This window comes from Chiroxiphia lanceolata, chromosome 9, assembly GCF_009829145.1.
Source record: "Chiroxiphia lanceolata isolate bChiLan1 chromosome 9, bChiLan1.pri, whole genome shotgun sequence".
Classification (NCBI taxonomy): domain Eukaryota; kingdom Metazoa; phylum Chordata; class Aves; order Passeriformes; family Pipridae; genus Chiroxiphia; species Chiroxiphia lanceolata.
In genome coordinates, this window is record NC_045645.1 from 25,425,890 (window position 1) to 25,447,373 (window position 21,484).

At 56.2% G+C, this 21,484-nt stretch overlaps 3 protein-coding genes and 1 long non-coding RNA gene across 16 annotated transcripts in view; 1 reads left to right on the plus strand and 3 right to left on the minus strand.

The window, feature by feature from the left end:
* The window catches only part of DNM3 (dynamin 3), a 170,264-nt gene extending 168,910 nt beyond the window's left edge, over nucleotides 1-1,354 (minus strand). For 10 of the 11 annotated variants that reach the window (XR_004358574.1, XM_032696593.1, XM_032696591.1 and 7 more), the window contains exon 1: nucleotides 1,174-1,354. Coding sequence is in view for 10 of the 11 variants with exons in the window: in XM_032696593.1 (XP_032552484.1) it covers nucleotides 1,174-1,319 (146 nt within the window). In the remaining variant the exon portion in view is untranslated. Of the gene's footprint in view, nucleotides 1-485; nucleotides 653-1,173 lie in introns of those variants that run through there. The other variant, XM_032696594.1, reaches the window with a different exon arrangement.
* A 51-nt stretch (nucleotides 1,355-1,405) lies between these two features.
* On the plus strand, nucleotides 1,406-7,285 carry LOC116790986. Its single transcript, XR_004358577.1, has 2 exons — nucleotides 1,406-1,512; nucleotides 7,146-7,285. It is a non-coding gene; the product is annotated as an uncharacterized LOC116790986 (long non-coding RNA).
* Nucleotides 6,852-14,925, minus strand: EEF1AKNMT (eEF1A lysine and N-terminal methyltransferase). Of its 3 annotated transcripts, none has more exons than XM_032696595.1 (9): nucleotides 14,737-14,925; nucleotides 13,180-13,927; nucleotides 12,290-12,489; nucleotides 11,531-11,726; nucleotides 11,151-11,294; nucleotides 10,753-10,965; nucleotides 10,244-10,375; nucleotides 8,666-9,774; nucleotides 6,852-8,065 (listed from the first exon to the last, which is right to left on the minus strand). In XM_032696595.1, exons 1-8 carry the CDS (start codon nucleotides 14,887-14,889, stop codon nucleotides 9,500-9,502), a joined length of 2,061 nt encoding a protein of 686 aa, XP_032552486.1. In that variant the 5' UTR covers nucleotides 14,890-14,925; the 3' UTR covers nucleotides 6,852-8,065; nucleotides 8,666-9,499. The 3 variants fall into 3 exon arrangements, with proteins under 3 accessions (XP_032552486.1, XP_032552487.1, XP_032552488.1); XM_032696596.1 differs by having other exon boundaries at nucleotides 10,753-10,888; nucleotides 11,113-11,294; nucleotides 14,737-14,922; XM_032696597.1 differs by lacking the exon at nucleotides 6,852-8,065 and having other exon boundaries at nucleotides 9,664-9,774; nucleotides 11,113-11,294; nucleotides 14,737-14,922.
* Nucleotides 14,926-15,296: 371 nt separating this feature from the next.
* ITPA (inosine triphosphatase) lies at nucleotides 15,297-19,496 on the minus strand. Its single transcript, XM_032696376.1, has 8 exons — nucleotides 19,358-19,496; nucleotides 19,220-19,277; nucleotides 19,072-19,136; nucleotides 18,321-18,394; nucleotides 17,302-17,333; nucleotides 16,471-16,586; nucleotides 15,881-15,957; nucleotides 15,297-15,586 (listed from the first exon to the last, which is right to left on the minus strand). The coding sequence occupies exons 1-8, from the start codon at nucleotides 19,418-19,420 to the stop codon at nucleotides 15,466-15,468; spliced, it is 606 nt and encodes a 201-aa protein (XP_032552267.1). The 5' UTR covers nucleotides 19,421-19,496; the 3' UTR covers nucleotides 15,297-15,465.
* Between the last annotated feature and the right edge of the window lie 1,988 nt (nucleotides 19,497-21,484).

Sequence of the window (21,484 nt, forward strand, 5' to 3'; positions counted from 1 at the left end):
TTACCAAATTACTTTTTAAGGACTTGTTTAAAGAAAAACGGTAATAATTTGACGGCCAATTGTGCTTTCTGGGGCTCTCATTTATGCTTTCACTACTCGAGAGATTAGCAGTACTGTCAACGCCAGTAGCTAACTACAGTCTCCAAGAAGAACGAAGAGGAAGAACTGACATTTAACACAGTAAATTCTGAAGCAGAGCTGAAGAACAACCGTATAGAATTTTTATACTGTATATCAAGAGCTGCTGCAGCCTGACACACGGCCAGGTTGTGGAGCGACACAGAGTTTAATATTACCTTCAGTGAAGACCTCCACACATGAAAGTTCCTCAATCACCGACACACATCAGTATTTTGACCTTATAATCCAGGCTGAGCTCGCAGCTCCGCTCCGGGAGCACCAATTCCCTCCCTCCCATCGGGAGCCCGCAGCTATTTGCGGCAAACGCAGCAGGAACTTTATCAGCACGTGAAGCCCGTGTTTACCTCGGGCCATCTCCAGAGGCACTGCCTGCCCGTCGAAAAGCAGCATCTGAACCGCCAGGCTCCCCTATTTTCATTGTTAGGAACGATGCTAATGTCGCACCTGGCGATCCTGAAGGTCTTTTCCAACCTTAACGCCCCTGTGATTCGAATACCCACGGGCGCGTCTCGACGGTGCGAATTGTAAAGCGATGGGACGGGCGGGATGAGCAGTCCAGCGCCATCACCCCACCGAAATTAGGGCTTGGGGCTTTAAACGCCGTGTGCCCCTCGGACAGCGGTAAACACACATACATACATACATATACACAAACACACACACACACCCCGGGCACACGAACGCGCTCGCAGCGGAGCCGCGGCGCCTTCCCCGCAGCGCGCACATCGCATAGCGGGCACCGCCGGGCCAGGGCCCGCCTCGCCACCCCCGCGGCAACCCCGGGAGGGCACCGAGCACACCTGGGGAGGGGATGTCGGAGCCGCGAACGGGCCCCCGCGAAACCCCCCCAAAAAAACCCGCCTGCTCCATCCCCGCCCGTGACCGCTCCCCCCCAACCCCGCCGCTGTGAGGGGGGGGGCGCGCGCCGCGACCGTTGGGAAGGGCGCGAGCCCCGGGGTCGGGGGCGCGCGCGTGTGCGCGTGTATGTGTGTACGGGGCGCGGGGGGGGGGTCCGCGCCCGCCGCCTCTCACCTGGAGACGCAGTTCTCCAGCACGGAGCTCTTGCCGGCGCTCTGCCCGCCCACCACCGCGATCTGTGGCAGGTCGAGCAGGCAGTTCTGGCCCAGCGCCGCGAAGGCGTCCTGCAGCCGGTTGACCAGCGGGATGAGCCCCTCCATCCCGCCGCCGCCTCCTCCACCCGCCGCCGCTGACAGGTAACGGGCGGCGCACTGCGCATGCGCCCCTCCTCCGGGCTTGGGGGCGGGGCCTCCGCGGGGAGGACACGCCCTCTCCCGGTGCGGGTCCCGCTGTTGTCCCAAAATAGGTGCTTTTTCCCGGTGTTTACGAGGCTGGTCCGCACACAGAGTCGAGGTGTGTGATTTATTTACACTTCTGTGCAGAAAGGGGGACTGGGTGGCCAGTCCTTTTGCCATTCACGACGACTACCAAAAGTTTTCACATTTTAGCAAACAACGGCATTAGTGTTCATCGGCTACAAGTTGCCTGGTTGTCCTGTTAATTAGTACTCTATCTTCCATGGGTTAATGATTCTCTCGTTTCTCATGCTAATTAGTCCGCATGCTCCATCTTTCTCTTCTTCTGAGCTGGTGGGATTCCTGGATTGGTGGTCTGTGAGTCGGTGGTTGTGATCTGCCCCTGCCAGAATTGCCTGTTACCCAGTCAGAGATGATTTCAGCACAGCTGCTGAGTTGACTTTATTGGTTTCTTCCTTATCTTGGTGGTTCTGCCAAATGTCCTTGTAAACCATACATTCTGAATTCTTTGTGTCCACTATCAGCGGTACATCCTTCTTCCCAAGCTTCCGTAACCTCCCCCTAGGTCTGAGCTCATTGAAACACATCGAGCCCTAAACCTTAACAAGGCAATTCTACTGACAAGTAATTTATCTTTCTAACATCAGGACATCACTTAGAGCTTGCTATTTGTTTCACGGATTAAATCTCCTTTCTTGCTGATTAGGCTTGAAAGCATACAGAGATTGAACATCAAAGAACGTCTTTTCTTAAGAGAATTTTTACATATTCCACATTTTGCAGCACCACCAAGAAGGGCTGAGCCACGGGAGCCCGAGGTGGTGGTGGGGTCCTCTCTGCTCTTTCTGTGGGGACACCAGCAGAGCCTCCTGCCAGTCACTGTCCCGGGACAGCTGCTCACAGGGAGCATCCGCAGGGTCCTCCTGGCATTCTGGACCCCTACTGACAACTCAAGTGGCTGGGTGGGCTCATCCCAGCTTTAGATACCAGCACTTTAAGTACACCCAGCTTTAGATATTTATAAATATCTAAAGAGGGGGTGCCAAGGAGATGGAGCCAGGCCCTTCTCTGTGGTGCCAACCACTAGGACGAGACACAGCGGGCAGAAACTGATGCACAGGAAGTTCCACCTGAATGCAAGGAAGAAATTCTTTACTGTGTGGGTGACCACACACTGGAACAGATGCCTAGAGGGTGTGGAGTCTCCCTCACTGGATATATTCCAGAACCATCTGAACTCAATCCTGTGCCATGTGCTCTAGGATGACCCTTCTTATGCAAGGAGGTTGGACCAGATGACCCGCTGTGGTCCCTTCCAACCTGTGATTCTCTCCCTGCCCGAGGAAAAGCCATCCGTGGTGCTGGGACCCTCAGGCACAAGGTGCACAGTTTGCCCAGGTCAGCACACTGACCATGAGACCATCAGGCTGGCCCTTGATCCCAGCTGGCCACCCCCTCCTGCTGGTGGAAGGGGCTGCAGTGTCCCTTGAGAGCCACTGAACACAGGACTGTGGCCCCCTCCGGCACCCAGGAGAGGTTTCCATGCCCTCTTCCTCAACGACTTTTGTCACTGGACTGGGAAGAGGGCCAAACTGGGAGGCCATGGAGGAGCCAGGTTCCGCTGGCCGGCATGGGACCTGGCAGACAGCTGGCTTCAGCACTTCCCAATCTGCAGAGCGGGGAATTTTGGAGCAGCCCCAGTGGCTGAATTCCTCCCAGCTCCTGCCTGCAATGGGAACAGGAGCAGCAGGAACCACGATCCGTCCCTGTAGCACGTTGAGTGTCCCTGGCAAACCTCACAGACACTCAGCCATGGGTGGAGTGCTGGCAGGTCAGACACCTCCACCAGAGCCATGGCAGGGCAGGCCCAAGGAGGTGGGTCTGGCTGAGCTGGCAGCAGGTGGATGGCTCAGGAACAGGCTGGGAAGCAACAACAAAATCCAAGCCATGTCGCTGCAGCGGGTTCAATTTAAAAATGCACACTGAGGCTGAGCTAAGAGCTCAGGCAAACAACAGAGATGAGGTTTATCTGTGATTACTGGCAGCAGTCACAACATGAAAATATCCAAAACGCAGGCTTTGGAGTCCTGCAGCGATAAAAGTTATCCTCTGTATTAAACCAGACACCGGCCTCACTCAGCGTGAAAAGCAAAACAAAAGGGAACTGTGAACATCCCGCAGGCTGACGGAGACTAATGATCTGGAGGATTATCAAAACTTCTTGGCCAGAGCTCCCAATAAGTGTGAAAAATTACTCCCTACAACAGACTAACTTATAACTCTGGAAACAAATGAACAGTTTTCAATCGGCATAATGCAGGTTTTGCTGCTGCAGTTAGACCACAGCATCTGGGAAAAGCCTTGCCATCATTTCCATCTAGATGGGGCCTGGGAGTTATTGACATAATTATGCCAATCAGCAGCATGATTATTTCTTTCCCCACTCCTGAGAAAGCAGGCTATGCCAGGAGGCACTAGAGTAGCTGCCTGGCCTTCCTCCAGTTCATGGGTTTCTACGGAGGCTGGAAGCCGGGAAGAACAGGATCACATTCTGGCCAAATCCGCCTCGTCTGAGCATCAGAGCACTGTGTGCTGCCCCCATGAAATAATTAAGATCCGTAGAAGAGCAGCCTGGCAATAGAATTGCATCTCCACAGGAGACAAATGAAGACTGGAAAAGGCATGATGCCTGAGGAGTAACACTATGCACACCTGATAACCTAAGGATAACCTGTCCTTTCCCTTCCAGTCTCTAGATTACATCTTTGTTTGCTTCCGTGATTAAAATAACATAAATTAAGAAAACCCCTTAGATTAGGAAAAGTCTGAGTTATTCCCCCAAGTCTGGGAAGTTCACAAATCAAACTTTTTGTCCGGTGAAGCAGAGTTAAAGCTGCCAAGTCACCACACTCACCCCACGACTCCATCACTTACAAAAATCCACTCTCCCCTCAGAAAAAAAGCTACAGGCAGCCAAGGGTAGATTTCCCATCTTCTGGAAAAAACACAAACATTTTCGTTATACATGCCCCTATTATCATGAGGGTGCTCATTTTTCCAACAATTCCAAGAGAGCAGTGAAGGAGAGAGGAAGGGCACCCGAGTGTATCTTCAGGTCTCTGCTTTTCCTAAATGACTTCTCCGGATGGCTTGTTCCAAACCCCCGTGTGGAGCCCAGCCTGGCTTTCTGAATTTGCCAAGATTCATAGTGGCTAAATTAAAGGAAACGGGGGTACTGCTATGAGAGACCATTGCAAAGCTTCATGTAACGAATAACCGTGAAATATAAGACCCAAAGCAGTGTCAAGGGGCCATGCAAGAAACTGTTTTCTGGGGAAGCACTGAGTGTGATCCTCAGGAGCATAGAGCTGCTCACTGGTTAACCAGCTAAACACAATCTACTTTTACCCTCTGCTCAGCTGTGCCCCACAATATTTATCATTTCATTTTACCATGTGCCAGGCTCAGCAAGCAGAGAAAACCTTTTCTGACCACCTCTTCTGGCACAGCAGGAAGGCTGCCCTGCTCCCCAGGGTGACGTGCCAACTCCATCAGCGTGGTCTGATGTCAGATGTCACCAGCAGCCTGGCCAGGGCCTCCTAGCCCTGTTGAAGCCTCCAGTGCATTTCAGATCAAGCCTACAGACAGCAAGTTTGTCCTGCCATGACTTTCAGAAAAATATATGGCAAAAATAGCCTGGCTTCAGGGTGCAGCTGTAGCATTCAAGGCCACAAACTTACCCACAGACACTTCTCCCTAAGCAGGCAGCGTGACGTTAAAGCTGAGGACATTTGGATCAGGTCCCCAGGCTGCTTTATAAACACACACCAGTGCAATTCCCTTCATGAAAAATGGGTTGTATATAAAATATCAGAGCAGAGACTTGCAGATGCCTGCAGCGAAGAGCCAGGCAGGATCCCCCTGCCGGCAGAGCAGGCAGGACCCTGTGGGGGGCAGAGCACAGAGGAGGCTGCATCCTCTCCCCAGGAAGAATTAAGAAGAGGCGGGTTCCTCCACACTTGCTCTTCTCCCCGGGGACTTTCCTCACCTCCTTATTGCTTCGGATACAAACCCAGAGTCTTGCAGAGCTTTTCAGGCAGCTGATCAGCACAGAGCAGGGGGAGGTGTAGGCAAGGAGCCCGTGCAGGGGGAGCTCCCAGGTTCTCAGCAGCACCTGGCTCTGCAGTGGAGCTGCACGAAGGTGCCAGCCAGCACTGTGCCTGTGTATCTGCCAGGAGCAGAGCTCCAGAGCTCAGACCTTGAAGCTGCAAAAGATAGAATTCAAGCCAGTAAAAGAAAGTCAGAGCGGCCGCAGAGCTATGATTAGAAGTAGTGGCTGCAGCATTTCTCCCTGTAAAGAGGATGTGCTTTCTGCCTTCCCCCTACAGCCTGGGGCACTGCTGACTCACTGATCGTGGGACAGTGACAACCCAGTCTCTGTCCCATCTCTCCTCTCTCCTGCCCTGTGACCTCCAGCTGCATTCTTTAGTCGGGTGCATCCAGTTCCAGGGTAGAAAAAGGGCACTGTGCTGCATTGCAGCCTGCAGAGACGTTTCCCAGCTGCCCAGAGCACCCCAGGAAAGAGCTGTACTCCTTCACTGCAGCCTGGCAGCACGCCTGCTTCCTTGGTCACAAAGCCAGGCAAGCCAAGTCCTTCCCCAAGGGAAGATTTCATGTCCAAAACACTCCCCATATGCTTTCACCCTCCGGGAAGTGGCTGGTGCAGCCCTTGCTGTGCTGTGACTGTGCCATGCCTGGACAGCAGCAGCATCACCAGGCAGCCAGGCTCTTCCCAGGTGAAGGGAATCGGCCTCAGCACTTAGTCCCTGCAGCTTTTATTACTGCAAAATCTCTCCCAGCTGCTTGATGTACTTTCAGCTGGTGACAGTGTGTCACCTGTCCACTTCCACCCTCTTCCCTAGAGCCCAGCCACTTCCAGTCCTTCTGCAGAGCAGGGACCTGTGTTGTGACACCTGAGGAGGTTATACCATCTGGGGTGTCTGTGTGGCACTCCACCTCTGCCTGCCTCACAGTGCCACTGTCCTGCCAGCTGCCTGCCCACACGGTCACCCCAGGGCCAAAGAGCTTCCATGGCTGGGCATGGCCAGCTGCATCCCTCCACCTGAGATCAGGAATCCCAGGGCTGACCCATCAACTCCCTCTGTCTCATTCACTGGAGTGGCAGCAGGACGGGGATGTGATGCTTTGAGAAGGATTGGGACTGCACCAGACCAAATCATCCCCAGCTGGCTACAGCCTCACACCTGAGCCATGGGATGAGTTATGCACCGGTCTGTTTTTGTACTGGAAAATCCAGAAAGGAAGAAGTCAACATCTTGGCGCCAGTGGAGGTTGCTAAGTGACAGCAGAGCTTGTTTCTATCCCGCCACTTACAGCGAGCCTACGCTGCAAAGGAAGTAAGTGAGGAGTAAGGGATGTAAACATGAGTATATTGCCAAAACACTCAACAGAATACACAGTTGCCAAACATATACATTAGTTGCACGTTTTGGCTGCCAGCAGAGAAATATTTACAACGTGTCAATTTTTCAGCCTTGGAGCATTTTACCTACAGAGGAAGATTTTGTGTATTTGCAGCACTCACGAATTTGCCAGTTTTCCAGCTGAAATTTATTTCCAGACCAAACTTGTAGCCGCAAGGACAGCTGCAACGAACTGAGATTTCATCCTTACATTGTTTCTAATAGATGGCTTTTGTTTCTCCACCAGGATGTGGCGTTACGCAGCATTTGGGAAGCACAACAGAAAGGCAGGACTGGACAAGGGAGGGATGAAGGCAGCCTTTGTATGAGCTCCTGGGGAAGAAAGGAGATGGTTTTGGTAAAATAAAGGGCATACACACAAACCTATGTCGTTGGAATTATGTTGAGAATTGCATACTAAGTTAAAAATAGCCTAAATGCAGCACTGCTGATCCAGTTGAGAAATTTGCCATTGCTAAGCTGGGTGGATAATAGATATCTTTCAAATCAGTGCTCATCACAGAGAAGCTTTAGAAACTAACTGTGTGGGGGCAGGCAGACTTCCACCCAGCTCGAGCTCCAGCCTTGTCCCTCCCATTGCCCATGTGCTGCCTCAAACACGCTACAGGAGGGGGAAAACACACTACAGGAGTGACAGGGTGCTGAGCAACAGAGGGCACCTACCCACAGTGGTAGCCTTTATCTGAGGCAGGGAGCAGGCCAGCCCTGCTCTCCCGTGCCTGGGAACCATCAAAAGCACTTATTAAAAAAAGCATCTGCTCCCTCTGCATAGAAGCAGGCCAGCCCAGGAAGAAAGTAGGGCAGAGATTTGTCCCTCTGTGTGAAGGGGAGTAAAGCAGGTGGCATGAGAGAAGGGATCTGAAGAGTGGTTCCCGAAGTAGAACCTGCTGGAAAATTAAAATTAAAATACAGGCACAGAGGGGCCGGTCAGAGGGACATGCTCACTGTCAGCATGGTTGACAGAGGGTCTCCTGGGCACTAACAGCCCCATCTCCTGCACCAGTGGAGTGGCCATGGTCCCCACTGGTTTAGGGTCCCCATCAGTTTAGGGTCCTCACCGGGGTGGGAGCCCTTGGGATGTGCTTTCCATGGCCCCATGGAGCTGGTGAACTGCAAACTCTCAGGCTCGTGCACCCTCTCACTTTGCTTTCTAAGTGGAGGATTTCCCAGATGGAGGAGAGCTGGGTCCTTCTGTGGAGGAAGGAGAGGCTGATGAGGGGCATGACATCACCCCACATCCCTGTGGGACAGGGTGCATGGGCTGCAAAGCTGGGAGACGGCTCCAAGACACGGCTGCTATTGCCTCCATACTAAAGGCTAGGTGAGATCCCTCCCTGAGCTACTTCTGGTGTGTTGTTATCTCCCTGGGCTGTGGAAAGTTGCCTGTGGAGGGTTTGCTTTGGGAAGCAGCTGCCAGAAAGATGTCCTGGCTCAGGCTGCCAGCAGCAGAAGGGAGCATGGAGTGAGGGTACAGGATCAGTGGCAAAGCATCAGAGTGCCTGAGCGGGTTTTCAACTTGCTGTCTGCAAGTTGATCCATGGTACCATGTCTCAGACTCATTTTGGTACCAGCTGTTGCAGGGGAGAAACACAAGCCTCCCAAAAATAGCTTCTGATGAATATATGAACACCAGCAGGTCTCCTGCTCTGTAACCAGCCAGGATACACCAGGTCAGGTCTTCAACTAAACTTCTCAGGGAGAGACAAAAGGAGGTGTCTAGGCTGGAATGGGGTGCTGTGGGAACACCCTGCTGCCTTTTCATCCTGCAGGAAGGCTGACCTGCACCAGCTGGGTGAGCAGTTTGGAGTGGCTAGGGGCCCAAGCCCAGGGCTGGGTCCCTGCTAGCCCAGGGGAGAGAAGGTTTGGGGTCTCAGGGTGTTACAGGTCTCAGTTCAGTGGTGATAGCTGGAGAGATGCAGAAGAGTGAAAACACAGTGGGGTCCAGTTTGGAGAGGGCAAGTGGTGAGGGGGCAGCGGTGCTTAAGGGGCAGCTGCCTGTCCCCAGGACATGTGCTTGAGGTGCAGAGGTGACTGTACCTTTTCCAGGGTGTGGGTGCTTCAGAAATTAGCCCTAGCAAAGCACTGCAGGCCTCAGAGCAGCCCTGAGCACTTTATTCTCACAGCCCACCCACACATATCCACAACCAGGCTTGGGGCAGTGCTGGGGCTCTGCAGAGACACCAGGGACACTGGAGAGGCAGAGAAAGGCAGCATCAGAGAGAAGGCACTGTGCTGGAGGGGAAAGGGGTGGTTGGAGGGATGTTTTCCCCACAGTGGGGAAACAACAGGGACAGACCCAAACCCACAGTCCTGCCAGTCCCACAGCACCTTCCTCCCCTCACCAGCTCAACGCTGTCCCTTGGGCTGCACAGCCCTCCTCAGTCCCAGACCCCTTCCTGGGGAGTCACGCTGCAGGAAGCACCTTCCCATGCCAGTTCATCCCTCAGGCAGACCCAGGCCAGCACATGTCCCCCAGGGGTGGCAGTCCCAGCCACGGGCACCCCTCTGCTGTGGGGCCAAGGCACCCACATGAGGAGCACTCTCTTGAGCAGCGTCTCAGCCCGTCCTGAGGAGCCCCTCTCAGAGGATCTTGACAGCCTGCAGCATGTCTGCCAGCACGTACGAGCTGTCCCAGGGGCGCCCCGGCTCCCGCAGGGCCCCCTCCAGCGCCCTGGCACGCGCCCCCAGCTCCGCAGGGTCCCGCCGGCCCTCGGGGCTGGGCTGGCAGAACAGGATCTCGTTGACCTCCCCTTCGATGCGACGCGTGTAGAGCAGCGGGAAGACATCCCTGAGGGTGGCCAGGACAGACTCCTTCAGCCGGGCATCACGGCACACCAGGTTGAGCACAAAGATTCCTGCAGCAGGAGGAGAGGGGTGGGAGTTCAGCCTGTGTACATCACCCTGCTCCCTGTGGAAACTGTGCCACCCCAGTGCAAATGTCTCCCCCACGGCAGCACGAGGAGTACCAGCATCCCCCCCTGGTACCCTTGGCCCAGCTCCATGTCCCTGCTGCCACATGGGTCGTGGGTGGCCACGATCTGTTCTGAGGTACCGCCTACACCCTCTGCTTCCAGCAACCCTTCCTGGCCCCCTGGGATGTCTCAGCCTGCCTGACCCAGCAGTGCTGCAGGTCACCTGCTCCACCCTGCTGGCACAACACCCAGCGAAACACTCGGATCCAGGACCCACCAGGAGAAGCAGATGCCACACAGCAATGCTGTCTGTGGCCACTATTCTCCAGGATGAGAAACGGTGGCACAGCCCCAGCTCCACACAGAGCCAGCCAGCCTGGCCACGGGGACACAGCCAGATCTCCCCTCCTACCTTCTGGCTTGAGGATAGTTTTAACTTTCTGCAGGAAGGGCTTTTCCACAAAGGCTGGGGGTGGGCAGCTCATCCCCACCGTGAGGTCTTTGCTGTCCACGTCGAACATGATGGCATCATACTGGGCTGGGGCTGCAGGAGGAAGCACAGAGAGCTGTTATCCCATGGGATAGGTGAACCACACACGATAGGGAGGCAACAAATGGGATGGTCCAGACATCCCCTCTGCCATGTTATGCGTCTCTTCTCTCTCCTGGGGTTTCTCTTTCCAAATGAAACCCGCAGCAGCAGCCCTTGATGCTGAGGGAGGCAGCAAATCTAAGGTCCCCTGCACACTAGGCAAGGACAGGCTGTGAGCTGCAGAGACCTGGTGAGGCTGGAGACTGTGACAAAAAGCAGGAGATGGGCAGGGATGGGAAGCAGGGGGTGAAAACAGCCCAGGACCTCAGTCCTCAGCATGTCACCCACCAGACTTGATGGGGTACCCAGAATGCTCCCCAAGAAGGTACCTTCAGCTGCCAGCTTGGCCACGTAGTCCAGGCCATCGGAGACGTGCACTTGCATCCGGTCACCCTGGGAGAAGCCAAACCAGCGCGTCGCCACCTCCAGCATGGAGGGGTCAATCTCCACCACGGCCACATGGGCCTGTGAGAAGTAGTCATGGATGAAGAGGGGCAGGCTGCCACCGCCAAGCCCCACCACCAGCACTGCCAGAGAGGCTCCTGCCAATGGAGAACACCCAGTGAGCCACCAGGATGCCCTGCCCCCACTGCTCATCCCACCCGCCGTCCACAAATTGCTTTGGGAAGGGTGCATGGGGCCAGAAAAGCCATTCCCCAAGGAGCTGGGGTGTGGGGACACAGGCCCACCTGCCCCCAGCACAGCCTCTCACTGCTGGCCTTGTCACCTGGGAGGGGGTCGGGGCCCCCCAGCAGGCAGAGCCCTGCGACCATGGCCTTGTGGTGCTCACAGCACAGGTAGCTCTTGTCGATGGCTGCAGGTGGCTCAGCAGGGCTGGGTTTCTTCTTGTCTTTCCTCCGTTTCTTCTGGCCTGAATGACAGGAGACACCAGCTGGTAAGGCAAGGTGGGAGACAGAGGTGCCTTCTGGGGACTAGCCATCCCCAGCCCTGCCCCACCCACAGCGCAAAACCGCTCCCAGAGCTGCTGTGGGACGAGGCAGGCAGGTCCCAGCAGGACTTTTACCTTCCTCCTCCATCTCATCTCTGTCACCCCCAAAAAAAAAAAATCAGCCTTGGCCCCTGCCCCTTCCCGGCTGCCCCAGGTACCTTGGAGAGGTGTGGGAGCCAGGAGCCGGGCCTCTGACTGCACCACGTTCCTGTTGCGGAGGAAGATGAGGCGGCGGAAGTAGCAGGTGCCGTCTCCCTTCACGTCCTCCACCACGTACTCCCCGCTCAGGGGGCTGGTGTCCTGGTGCCGCACCGCCCGCACCCCAATGTCCCCTCCCACGGACAGGAAGGGCACCTGAAGGAAGGACAGTGACTGGTGTGAGGAAGGAAAAGCTGCAAAAACAGAGCCTGGCGTTCCCGCTGTCCTGCCAATGGCTACGGAGCCATTGGACGAAGTGGACACAAGGCGGGAGCAGTGGGATGCCACAGGAGAGCTGAGGACCTGCACTGGCTTCACTCCCATCCGTGTGTTGGGGGTACAGGGAACAAACACCTCATGACTTCTTGCAAGAGCTCAGGTTTGGGGAGTTGGGGAAGGAAGGAGACAGGATGAGCAGAAGTTAAAGCTAGGATTAAGAAGAGGCTGCTCTCAGGGTTTTGGGATGCCCGGTTTTCTTGGGATGCTGGGTTTTTGAGGGGAAGGATTTCACACTGAATCTGCCTCCAAGCAAAGGTAGACAGCTGGAAGAAAAACTAGGAAGAGCTACACCTGAAGCCAGTCTCCTGCCCACCAAGGCAGCCAGCTCACACCTTGCAGCTTGGTCTCCCTTGGAGAAGAGGGATTCACTGCTGGAAAAGAACCAGCTTGTTCCCGGTTTTGGGGAAGCCAATCCAGAGGTTTGGGCAGTGGGGGCTCACCTGCTGCCGGGCAGGGAGGCCTGGCGGGGCCAGCTCCATCACCTTCCCTGACAGCTCTGCCTGGATGCCAGCCATGCCCTCGTAGTGCTGCTCCCTGTGAAGGGCCACGGTGACCAGGCGCCCAAAGCCCGCACTGGTGGCCAGCTGCCTCCGTCCCTCCTCCGTGCCAAAGAGCCACTCGGTTTCTCTGCCCTGTGGAACTGCAGAAGGGGATGCCATCAGCCTGGGCTGCTCCTGGTCCCAGGGGCAACCACCTCAACCTCCAAGAGAGGAGCCACAGGGAATGGCAAGACATCATAAGGAGGTACCACTGTGTGACTAGAGCCATGCACCACAACCATCAAGAGAGCCAGGAGCTCCCCTGTTTTGAGCAGGCTCATGCAGGAGGCTGGAAAAGCCATGTCTCATTAGAAGGGGCGTCCAACAGCCTCATGACCTGTCTCCAGGCTGTGCTAAGCCCCAGCTTTGCAGGTGTGCAGGGGGGGAACAGCGCCACTGGCAGAGCCTGACATGACTCTGTGAGGTGCAAGCACAAAAGCCAAGTGCAGCCCCAGCAGCCCAGCCCTGCAAGTCAGGACACCCACACAGAGCAGAGACGCCTTCCCAGCTGTGTTGCAGCCAGCATCGAGGCAGGAATCACCCCCTTGGAGGCAGGACAGGCAGTGTCCCTCTGCTGTGAGATGCAGCCAGCAAGCTCTGTGTCAGGTCCCTGTTTGCACCACCAGGCAAACACGTCCCACCACAAAGCCAGGACTAAAACAACAACTGAACCCCCCACAGGTGGGTTATTTCCCTCTCCAGTCCCAAACTCAACAAGGCCTGAAGGGCTGGCCATTTGCAGCTCCTGGCCAGAGCACCATCTCATTGCAGGCAGGACAGGCTGCACTCACTGATGAAGATGGCAAAGCGATTTTCCCGGGAAGGTTTCACCGAGGGGCTGTCAACCACATGCAGTGTGTAGCGAGGCTTCCCGTTCTCCTTGTCACACAGATCCAGGGAAACCTGTTCCCTGCAGGGGGTTTTGCTCAGCTGGCTGCAGAGCAGGGCATAATGCTGCCTGTCCTTCACCGCTGCCACCAGCCGCTCCACGCTCTCCACCCGCATCGGCTTGTCCTGCTCCTCGGGGCAGATCTCCAGGATCTGTGGTGCCGAGCCAGGGATCTTCCTGAATTTTGTCATGACATAGACAAAGACCGGTAGGACAAACTGCTGGTTGTCCCCGCTGCCGGCCACCTGATGGACACGCACGACCCAGCCTTCCCGGGAGAAGTATTCCACTGCTTTCTTCAGCACATGGGCTTGAGCCAAGGACACGCAGAGGTAGCGCCCTCCCACCTGCAGGACCCGGCTGATCTCGGCAAACATCTGGTCCACCTTGGCCAGAGTGGCCTCCTCTTCATCAGTAAGGAGGGCATCCAGCGTGCCTTTGTCCAGGACCACCTGGAAGTGGGCGTCAGGGAAGTCCATCTGAAGCATGTCCATGAGCAGGTAGCTCATCTTTGGCCTCCTGCTCCCGCTCCGCTCCTGCATCTGGCGGATCACGGCGTCGCTGATGTCGATGTTCACGATGTCCTCGCACATTCCCACGTCGTACATCTGCTCGCTCAGCTCCGAGTTCCCACAGCCCACCACGAGAACCTGGGGCAAGGCACAAGAGCAGTGGGATGGTGAGAAACCCCTGGAAACGTGCCCCCAAAGCACTTCATGAGCAAATATCAGCCACGGCTACAAGCCCTCTGTGAAAACCATACCCACGGCACCTGCAAAACCACTCTCCAGGCCCTAAGATGACATATTCATAGAGAAAAGTCACATGGGCACAGAAGCAATGGATCTGCTGCATCTCCTCTGGGAATGATCTGCGTGTTTTACCCCCCAGAGCTCCCCAGACCAAAGTAACCCAGGGGTCTCTCCTGTGTTCTTGCTGTGGCACACTGGGGGCTTCACATCGTCTGTGTCAACACACAATGGCAGTTTACGGTGGGACAGAGAAGCACAGAACTCACACATCAAATCACACAGAATCAATTGCATTGGAAAAGATATCTCAGATCTTCGAGTCCAACTTGTGACCCAACACCACCATATCAACTAAACAATTGCACCGAGTGCCACATCCAGTCCTTCCTTAAACATCTCCTGGGACAGTGACTCCACCACCTCTCTGGGCAGTCCATTCCAATGTCTAAGTACCCTTTGTGTGAAGAAATTCTTCCTAATGTTCAACCTAAACCTCTTCTGGTGGAGCTTGGGACTGCATCCTCTCGTCCTGTCGCTGCTTGCTTGGGAGAAGAGCCCAACCCTCACCTGGCTACAACCTCATTTCAGGGAGCTGTAGAGTTATAAGGTCACCCTTGAACGTCCTCTTCTCCATACTAAACAACCCCAGAAGGAGCCCCGGGGAGACTCGGCCCGGGTACAGGGCGCTGGGTACGCACGGGGCTCACCTTGTCGCGGGGCCGCACATACTTGTGCAGGACAGGGCACAGCTCCGGGAAGGCCCCGTACCACTCGAAGGCGCGCTGCCCGCGCTGCCGGAAGAAGCGGTCCCAGTACCGTGCGGAGCCGAACTCCGCGGGGCTGCGGGGCAGCAGCTCCATGGCCGGGCACGTTCGGCCCCGCTCCCGCTCCCGCCCCGCTCCGGCCCCACGTGGCTCCGCTCTGACCGCTTCCGGGTCCGCCGCGCGCACGAGAGCGATGGACTCGCCGCCCATTGGCTGTCTCTCCCCCGGCCGCTTCCCATTGGCCAGCGGGAGCGCGCTGCAGGAGCGCGCAGCGGCCCCGGCGCGCCCCCGCCCGGCCCCGTTCCCGTTCCCGATCCCGATCCCGGCTCCCTGGGCCGGCCCGGTCTCGGCCCTCTGCTCAAAATCCCCCGGCAGAAAGGATGACAGAGACTGAGCGGGCCGGCGCCGCCCCAGAGGCACAAACGTGCGGCTCCAACAGCCCGGACCCGCCGGGCCCCGCGGCGCTGCCGCAGCGACAGAAACAGGGCGGAAAGAAATACCGATGGGTTCTAAAGGAGCAGCTTTAATGGCAGCCCGCAGCAGAACAAAGCTCTCCCGGGGCCGTGTGTGACACGGACATGCAGGGGGGTTGGAGGGGATGATCTCCAGAGGTCCCTTCCAGCCCTAACAATTCTGTGATCTGTGGACACGGGGTGCCCGCAGCTCGGGGCACTAGCTGGGACCGGAGTGGCGCTCTGTCGAGTTGCTCTGAAGAAAGAAGGCAGAGAGCTCGCTCAGTGCTCTGTATCGGTGTGAGATGGAGTTCTTCACTGCCTTGGGCAGCTCAGCGTAGCTGCAGGGCACAGAAAACACAAGTCTCAGCAGCAGAGACACTTCAGGATGTGTCCCCTGGTCACCAAGAGCTCCCCCTCTGCTCGCTGCCTCCCTGCTTGGCTCAGCAGGCATCTGTAGTGACACGCTGGCAGAGCCAACGACCCCCATCCCGATCCAGGGGTTCCCTGTAACCCGCCACGTTCAGATCTAGGAGGAGTTTACTCCCTGGTGCCCTTCCTTGCAAGCCAATTCCTCTTGACACCCTCACCCCTGGCTTGCCCTACATAAAGAGCTGTAGGTAAACACCACTTACGTCTGGTTGTAGCCATCTGGCTGAAAGCAGGGATCCCAGCCAAAATCCCGAGGGCCTCTGGGCTCCACGATCAGCCCCTGCCATGAGAAAGCAAAAACAGGCCCCTTAAGCCGTGGTTTCACAGCAATTCCCTTGCAGCCACATTTCAAACACAGGCTGAGGGGCTGCACACAGCCACAGACCCCACTGCAGCCCCCACGGGCTCTGCACGGTGCTGTTGCTTCTTCTCAGCACCCCTCAGGGGTGTGACAAAATCAGCAGCCCCAAACTCACACTGCCCTACGTTGGCAGGGCCTTTGCCCCTCCAAATAACAGAGCTAACAACTGCACTCGAATACAGCCCTGTCAGAGGGAGATGAGGGGCTGAAGAGACCAAGGTAACATGCAGAGCTCAGCAAATACTACTCGGGACAGGACTGCAGCACCACCACCCTCTCTCTCCCTCAGCCTGTTCCCAACACTGAGAAGCTCTGAGGGTGTTCAGTGACCCAGGGGCCACTAAAATTGTCCTCAGCAGAGCCAGTGCTGTCACATATCACATCCCAGCCCTCCTCCCTCAGCATGTTCCCTTTCCCAGCCACACCACCTACGTGGGTCTGGCCCTTGAACAGCCTCACGGGCTCCTCGGGGTTCCCACTGCTGAAGGCGAAGGTACAGAGGGCGTAGGCAGACTTGTCTTCAAACCCAGCCAGCAGCTTGTACAGGCCTGAGAGAGACGAGAGAAGATCCCGGCGTTACTGCCGCTCCCTCGGAGTGCAACACACCCCCTAGGGACGGATCGAGGGAGCGTTCCACACGGCATTCCCACCGCATTCCCGGCCACCGCGGAGAGGAAGAACTACAAGAGGTGACAAAGCTCAGGCACAGGGATGCTCTTGGCGGGATCCCTCCTATGACTGAAGCCAGAGCCTCAGACCTCACAGTGTGAGCTGCAGGGCCCTGCTACAATTTTGGGAGAGGAAGCCAAAATGCAGCACCGGAGAGGACAAAGCCCACTCTGGATTAGAGTGATTAATGCTCATGTTAATGGGATTAACACTGAACTGTGGGATCAAGGCAGTCACTGCACACCAAGGAGGGGAGGGGGAGCATTAGTGGAGAGAGGTTTGCACTGAAGCCACAGGGAGCAGCAGGTCTGTCAGGTCACACTGATGACAACCAAGAAGTTCCCACAAGCCCTGCCACCAGCCTGCCCAGGTAGGAATCTGGGAATCCAGGGATAAAGCTGCTGGGGAAAACAGCATCCCAGGAAGGAGGGCACAGAACAGACTCAAGGAGAGAATGTGAAGAGACAGAGCTGGACAGGCAGGAAACAGGCAGTGTGGTGGGCAGGCAGGCTGGGCAGAACCCAGCATGGACAGGGATCCACTTCAGGGGAAAAGGAGCAAGTTACAGGCAGAGCAGTAACACAAGAGCAGTACCTTCTGGCTTGAGTTTCTCCAGGAACCATTTTCTGAAGAGGAAGGAGAGAGGGAAGATTAATTTTCGCTATTATCTCTCAGAAATACAGGTATCCTTGAGACATTTGCCTACATTTTCATAGTCCCTTGAATCCCTCTTCAATGTGCTCAGATCACCTCAGGACTACTTACCAGCAAGGGCAGACTTAGCTCTTAAAGTGAATGGGACACAGTGAAAACAGCAGTGGAGTATTTAATTTAAAGTAGTCCTGGGGTCTATGTAAATAACCCAGTGCTCACTCCTGAGCCATGCCAAAAACATTTCTTAACACAAATTGTTCACATTTTACACCCAGCTATAGTGCTGACTTGGTAACAGCCTCAAGCCTGCCAGAGTTCAAGAAGTGTTCGAACAAGGCCCTCAGACACATGGTGGGATTCCTGGAGTTGTCTGGCACAGGGCCAGGAGTTGGACCCAAGGATCCTTGTGGATCCTTCCAACTCAGGATATTGTATGATTCTATCCTGTAACCTAAAGCTTTTATGCCTGCTTAGCACAGCAGAGATAGTTTGGAAGAATTAATCACACTAACAGTTAATTCCAGGAGATGAGGCAGTATTTCACTGCAGAGGTTCCACTGTAATGCAATAATTTTTTTATCTGCTGGATTTAAACAGTTCCTATGAGAACCTACAGACACTCATCCCAGAATCCTGCTGAAAGGCTTGGTGCCTTCATTACACAGACCCCACTGTGTGGACAGGTTCCCAAGCTCACTACCACTGTAGGCACCATAGGTTGGGAGCCAGAGCCAACAATCCAGGTCTGTCTGTCTCATCTCGCTCCGTGACTTACAGCAGGGCTCAAGGAGTTAAGTCCAGCCCCTGGGGTGCAGAATGAAGATCAGGACACAGACCAGGAATCACCTCCCTGACCCTACTGCTCCTGGCACACAGAGAATCCTCCACTGAGCCCACCCTGCCAGCCTGTGCTCCTAACTCTGGCACACAAAAGAGAAAGCAACTTCCCTCCTACTTACATGTAGGGTCCTGGAAGGCCCCCCAGGGCATTGAAGCACAAGCAGGTGTCCTCTACTATAACAGGTCCCTGAACCTACAGCAAAAGCCCAAGAGGAGGAAACATTAACCCTAGAGGAAAGTCACTGCCTCCAAACCTATTTCCTTGCTCTGTCCTATCCTCACATTTCCACTTGGCCTCAAATGCAACTTTGACCTTAAAGGCAACACACACCAGACAGACACAATCCAACCCAAGCTCTCTCCAGGCAGGCCAGAGTGGCTGAGGAACAGTAGGGAAGGTTTCACACGGAGGAAAACAAGCTGAGGTGAACACCCCCTACCCTCCTGAGAGATGGGAATGGCAGGACAAGGAAAGGGAAAGCCCATATCCTGGAGGCAAGCCTGCATTTCTCTTGAGTCCCAGCTCTCATTTGGTTCTTTTAAGACACCCATCCCAGAGACAGCTCTGGAAGATCAAGCTGACAGCAAATGCTGTGTCCTGCAGCCACAAGGGCTGGACTGAAGGAGCTGCCACGTCCTCCTGCTGCTCCAGGGACACAGGAGACCAGAGGAGCCACAGCGGGGCTGCCAAAACACCGTGTCACCAGGGAGAATTCACCATCGCCCGGCCCAAACCGGGGCAATGGGAGTGCGGTCAGGCCAGGCCAGGCGAGGCTGGATGTGCCTTTGGCTTCCCTCGGGGTCGTTTTGGATGCCCCAGCGTCCCTGTTTCGGGTCCCTCCGGGAAAAGGGAAAGAGCAAAGGAGCGACCTGCCGGGCGGCTTCACGGCACTTCTGCACGGAGATCTCGTCTGGCTCCCCCTGGTACTCGGGCACTGCGGACACAGGGATCGGTGATGAGGAGACGGCCGGGACGAGACGAACCGCCGCGTCCCGCCCGGCCCCGCCTACAACTCACGGTCAATCTTCTTCGCCACCAGCGTGTAGGGAGAGGAGTCCCCGAGGATCTGCGTGACCTGCAGAGGGAGAAGAGAAGGAGCAGGGAGGGAGAAGGGAGGTGAACCCGCCCGCAGCCCCGGTCCCGCAGCCCCCGCACCTCCTCCAGCTTCTTGGCGTTGCCGGTCACGAACACGACGCTCCGCCGGGCGGGCGCCGCCATGCTGACCCCGCGCGCGGCCGCAGCGCGCGCCCGACCGCCAATCAGCGCCCGCGCCGCACCCCTCAGCGCCCAGCCAATGGAAAAGGCGTCCGCCCCGCGCCCCCGCAGAGCTCAGCCAATGGGAACGGCGCTCACCTGTGCGAGGCGGGAACTGCCAGCCCTCCGAGGGCGGGCACGGGGTCGGGCCGGAGGGTCTCGCGAGAGGCGCGCGCAGGGCGGTGTGGGTCGCCATGGCGACCTTCCCCGCCCAAGGTCCTGGTCCTTGTTTACAGCCCTGGCGTTTGGCACCCGCGGCCGGAGGATCCCCGTGCCTGTTTTCCCTGAAGTAGAACCACATGTTCGTTGGAGGAATCGGGCAGTGCGTTGTGCGCCGAGCGCTGCTGCTGTTCACCCCCACGACCTCTGGCGCGTCTCTGCGCTGACATCTGGTTTCGTGTGTCGGAGCGATCAAGTTCCGTCGCTGTTGCGTTTGCTGTTGGTGGTGCCTCTCACAGCCAGAATGGGTCCCTTGGGAAGGTCTGTGCTCAAGACAACCTCAGTACGGAGTGACTCGAGCCTCAAACCACACCCGACACTGGCACCTCATGGCAGTGCAGTGATGGCTTTGGTTGAGGCAGCTTTCCCTGCGCTGCATCTCTGGTAACTGCAGGGCCACCTGGACTCGGGAGGCAAGAGGTGTCCGTGGGGCCGGCATGGAGCCCCAGAGGCCAGGTCAGTGCAGTCCAGCACTGGTGGGGAGCAGTGCCCTGGCAAGCAGCAGCCGGGTCCTGTGAGCTCTCCCACTGTGCTACCCAGGCCCCTCCTCACCACCAGCCCCCTCAAAAGCCCCTGCTTTGCAAGGGGACTCCACAGGAGGGACTTCTTTCCCCCTGGGCTGCCCAGCTGCCAGAGACAGGAGATCTCTCCCCACCTGTGTCACATCCCTGCAGCCCCCCTGCCCTCAGGCATGGGCAGCCCAGGGTCTCACCACACAGGTCACACCTGCAAGCCTGGGAGGAGGAATGCACAGCTACAGCCAGAAGATGCCATTCCCTGTACAAAAGCAATCATGTGGAAAACAGCAGCTGACAGTCTGTCTTCTGCACTACGAGGGAATGGATAAAACAGACCCAACGCTTGGGTGAAGGAGTTGTTTTTGTTGTAGAATCTCCTTCATAACGTCTTCCAAGTGAAAACCAACCCCCAAGCTTGCAGACACTGCTGGAAACAACAACTCTCTCTGCTCACTGCAGTTCTCCCTGCCACCAGTCCAGCGTGGGACAGCACAGGCTGCAATATAAAGACCAACAGTATCAGAGGAGCACAAGGAGGACTGCTCAGTACCACCCTGAGACCAGACATTTCCAATGGTCTTTCCAGCCTCGGGGAAAAAAAAAAAAAATCTATAAAAGTTGTTTAGTAAGTTCTGTTACTGTGAAGCTTCTGACCAGGACCATTGGTTTGCTGCTGGGGGTGCCTCTCCCAGCCAGAGCTGGTCCCTTGGGAAGGTCTGTGCTCAGGACAACCCCAGCATGGAGTAACTTGAACCTAAAACACAGTTCTGGCAACTCAAGGAGGTGCAACGATGACCTTGGTTGTGGCAGCTTTCCCTGCCCTGCATCTCAGGTACAACAGTTTGCACCCCAGCCTCCTGGGAATGCTGAATGCTGCAAAATCTCTCTAGCAAAGAGTCAAGGAATTCCATCTTTCCCTGAGCAAGAGCCTGCTGCCTGCACTTGGCTGCCTGGAGTGGGCTTGGTCCAGACTTCATCCCATCAGCACCCACTTTCCAAGGCCCTCAGCCCAGTATTAAAGCCACGCTTTGACTTCAGCAAGGAACTTCAAAACCCCTTCTCTTGCCCAGACCTGGTGCCAGCAGAGATCTGGAGTCCTCACACACTCCTGAGGCACCGAGGTCCTGATGTGGGTGGCAGGGGCAGCAGCAAAGGCCGAGAGAGAAAGGCAGAGGCACTGGCAGGACTCTCCAGCAGCAGAGTAAATTAACTCACTTCCCAGTTGGCAGGACGTGGTACTCAACAGTTCAACAAGATCTGCAGCCCCCTGGAGACAGACACAGTCCCTTCT

Excerpts from the sequence above, each read along its gene's own strand:
- EEF1AKNMT (XM_032696595.1), bottom strand. The coding sequence starts at position 14,889 with ATGGAGCTGCTGCCCCGCAGCCCCGCGGAGTTCGGCTCCGCACGGTAC. Across the intron at positions 10,966-11,150 it reads GGGCCCCGACCCCCTCCCAG|GAGCCTCTCTGGCAGTGCTG; the intron begins GTGACAAGGCCA and ends CTCCATTGGCAG. Across the intron at positions 9,775-10,243 it reads AACTATCCTCAAGCCAGAAG|GAATCTTTGTGCTCAACCTG; the intron begins GTAGGAGGGGAG and ends CTCCTGCTGCAG.
- ITPA (XM_032696376.1), bottom strand. The coding sequence starts at position 19,420 with ATGGCGGCGCCCGCCCGGCGGAGCGTCGTGTTCGTGACCGGCAACGCC. Across the intron at positions 19,278-19,357 it reads ACGCCAAGAAGCTGGAGGAG|GTCACGCAGATCCTCGGGGA; the intron begins GTGCGGGGGCTG and ends CTCCCTCTGCAG. Across the intron at positions 15,958-16,470 it reads TGTTCAAGGGCCAGACCCAC|GGGCTGATCGTGGAGCCCAG; the intron begins GTAGGTGGTGTG and ends TTCTCATGGCAG.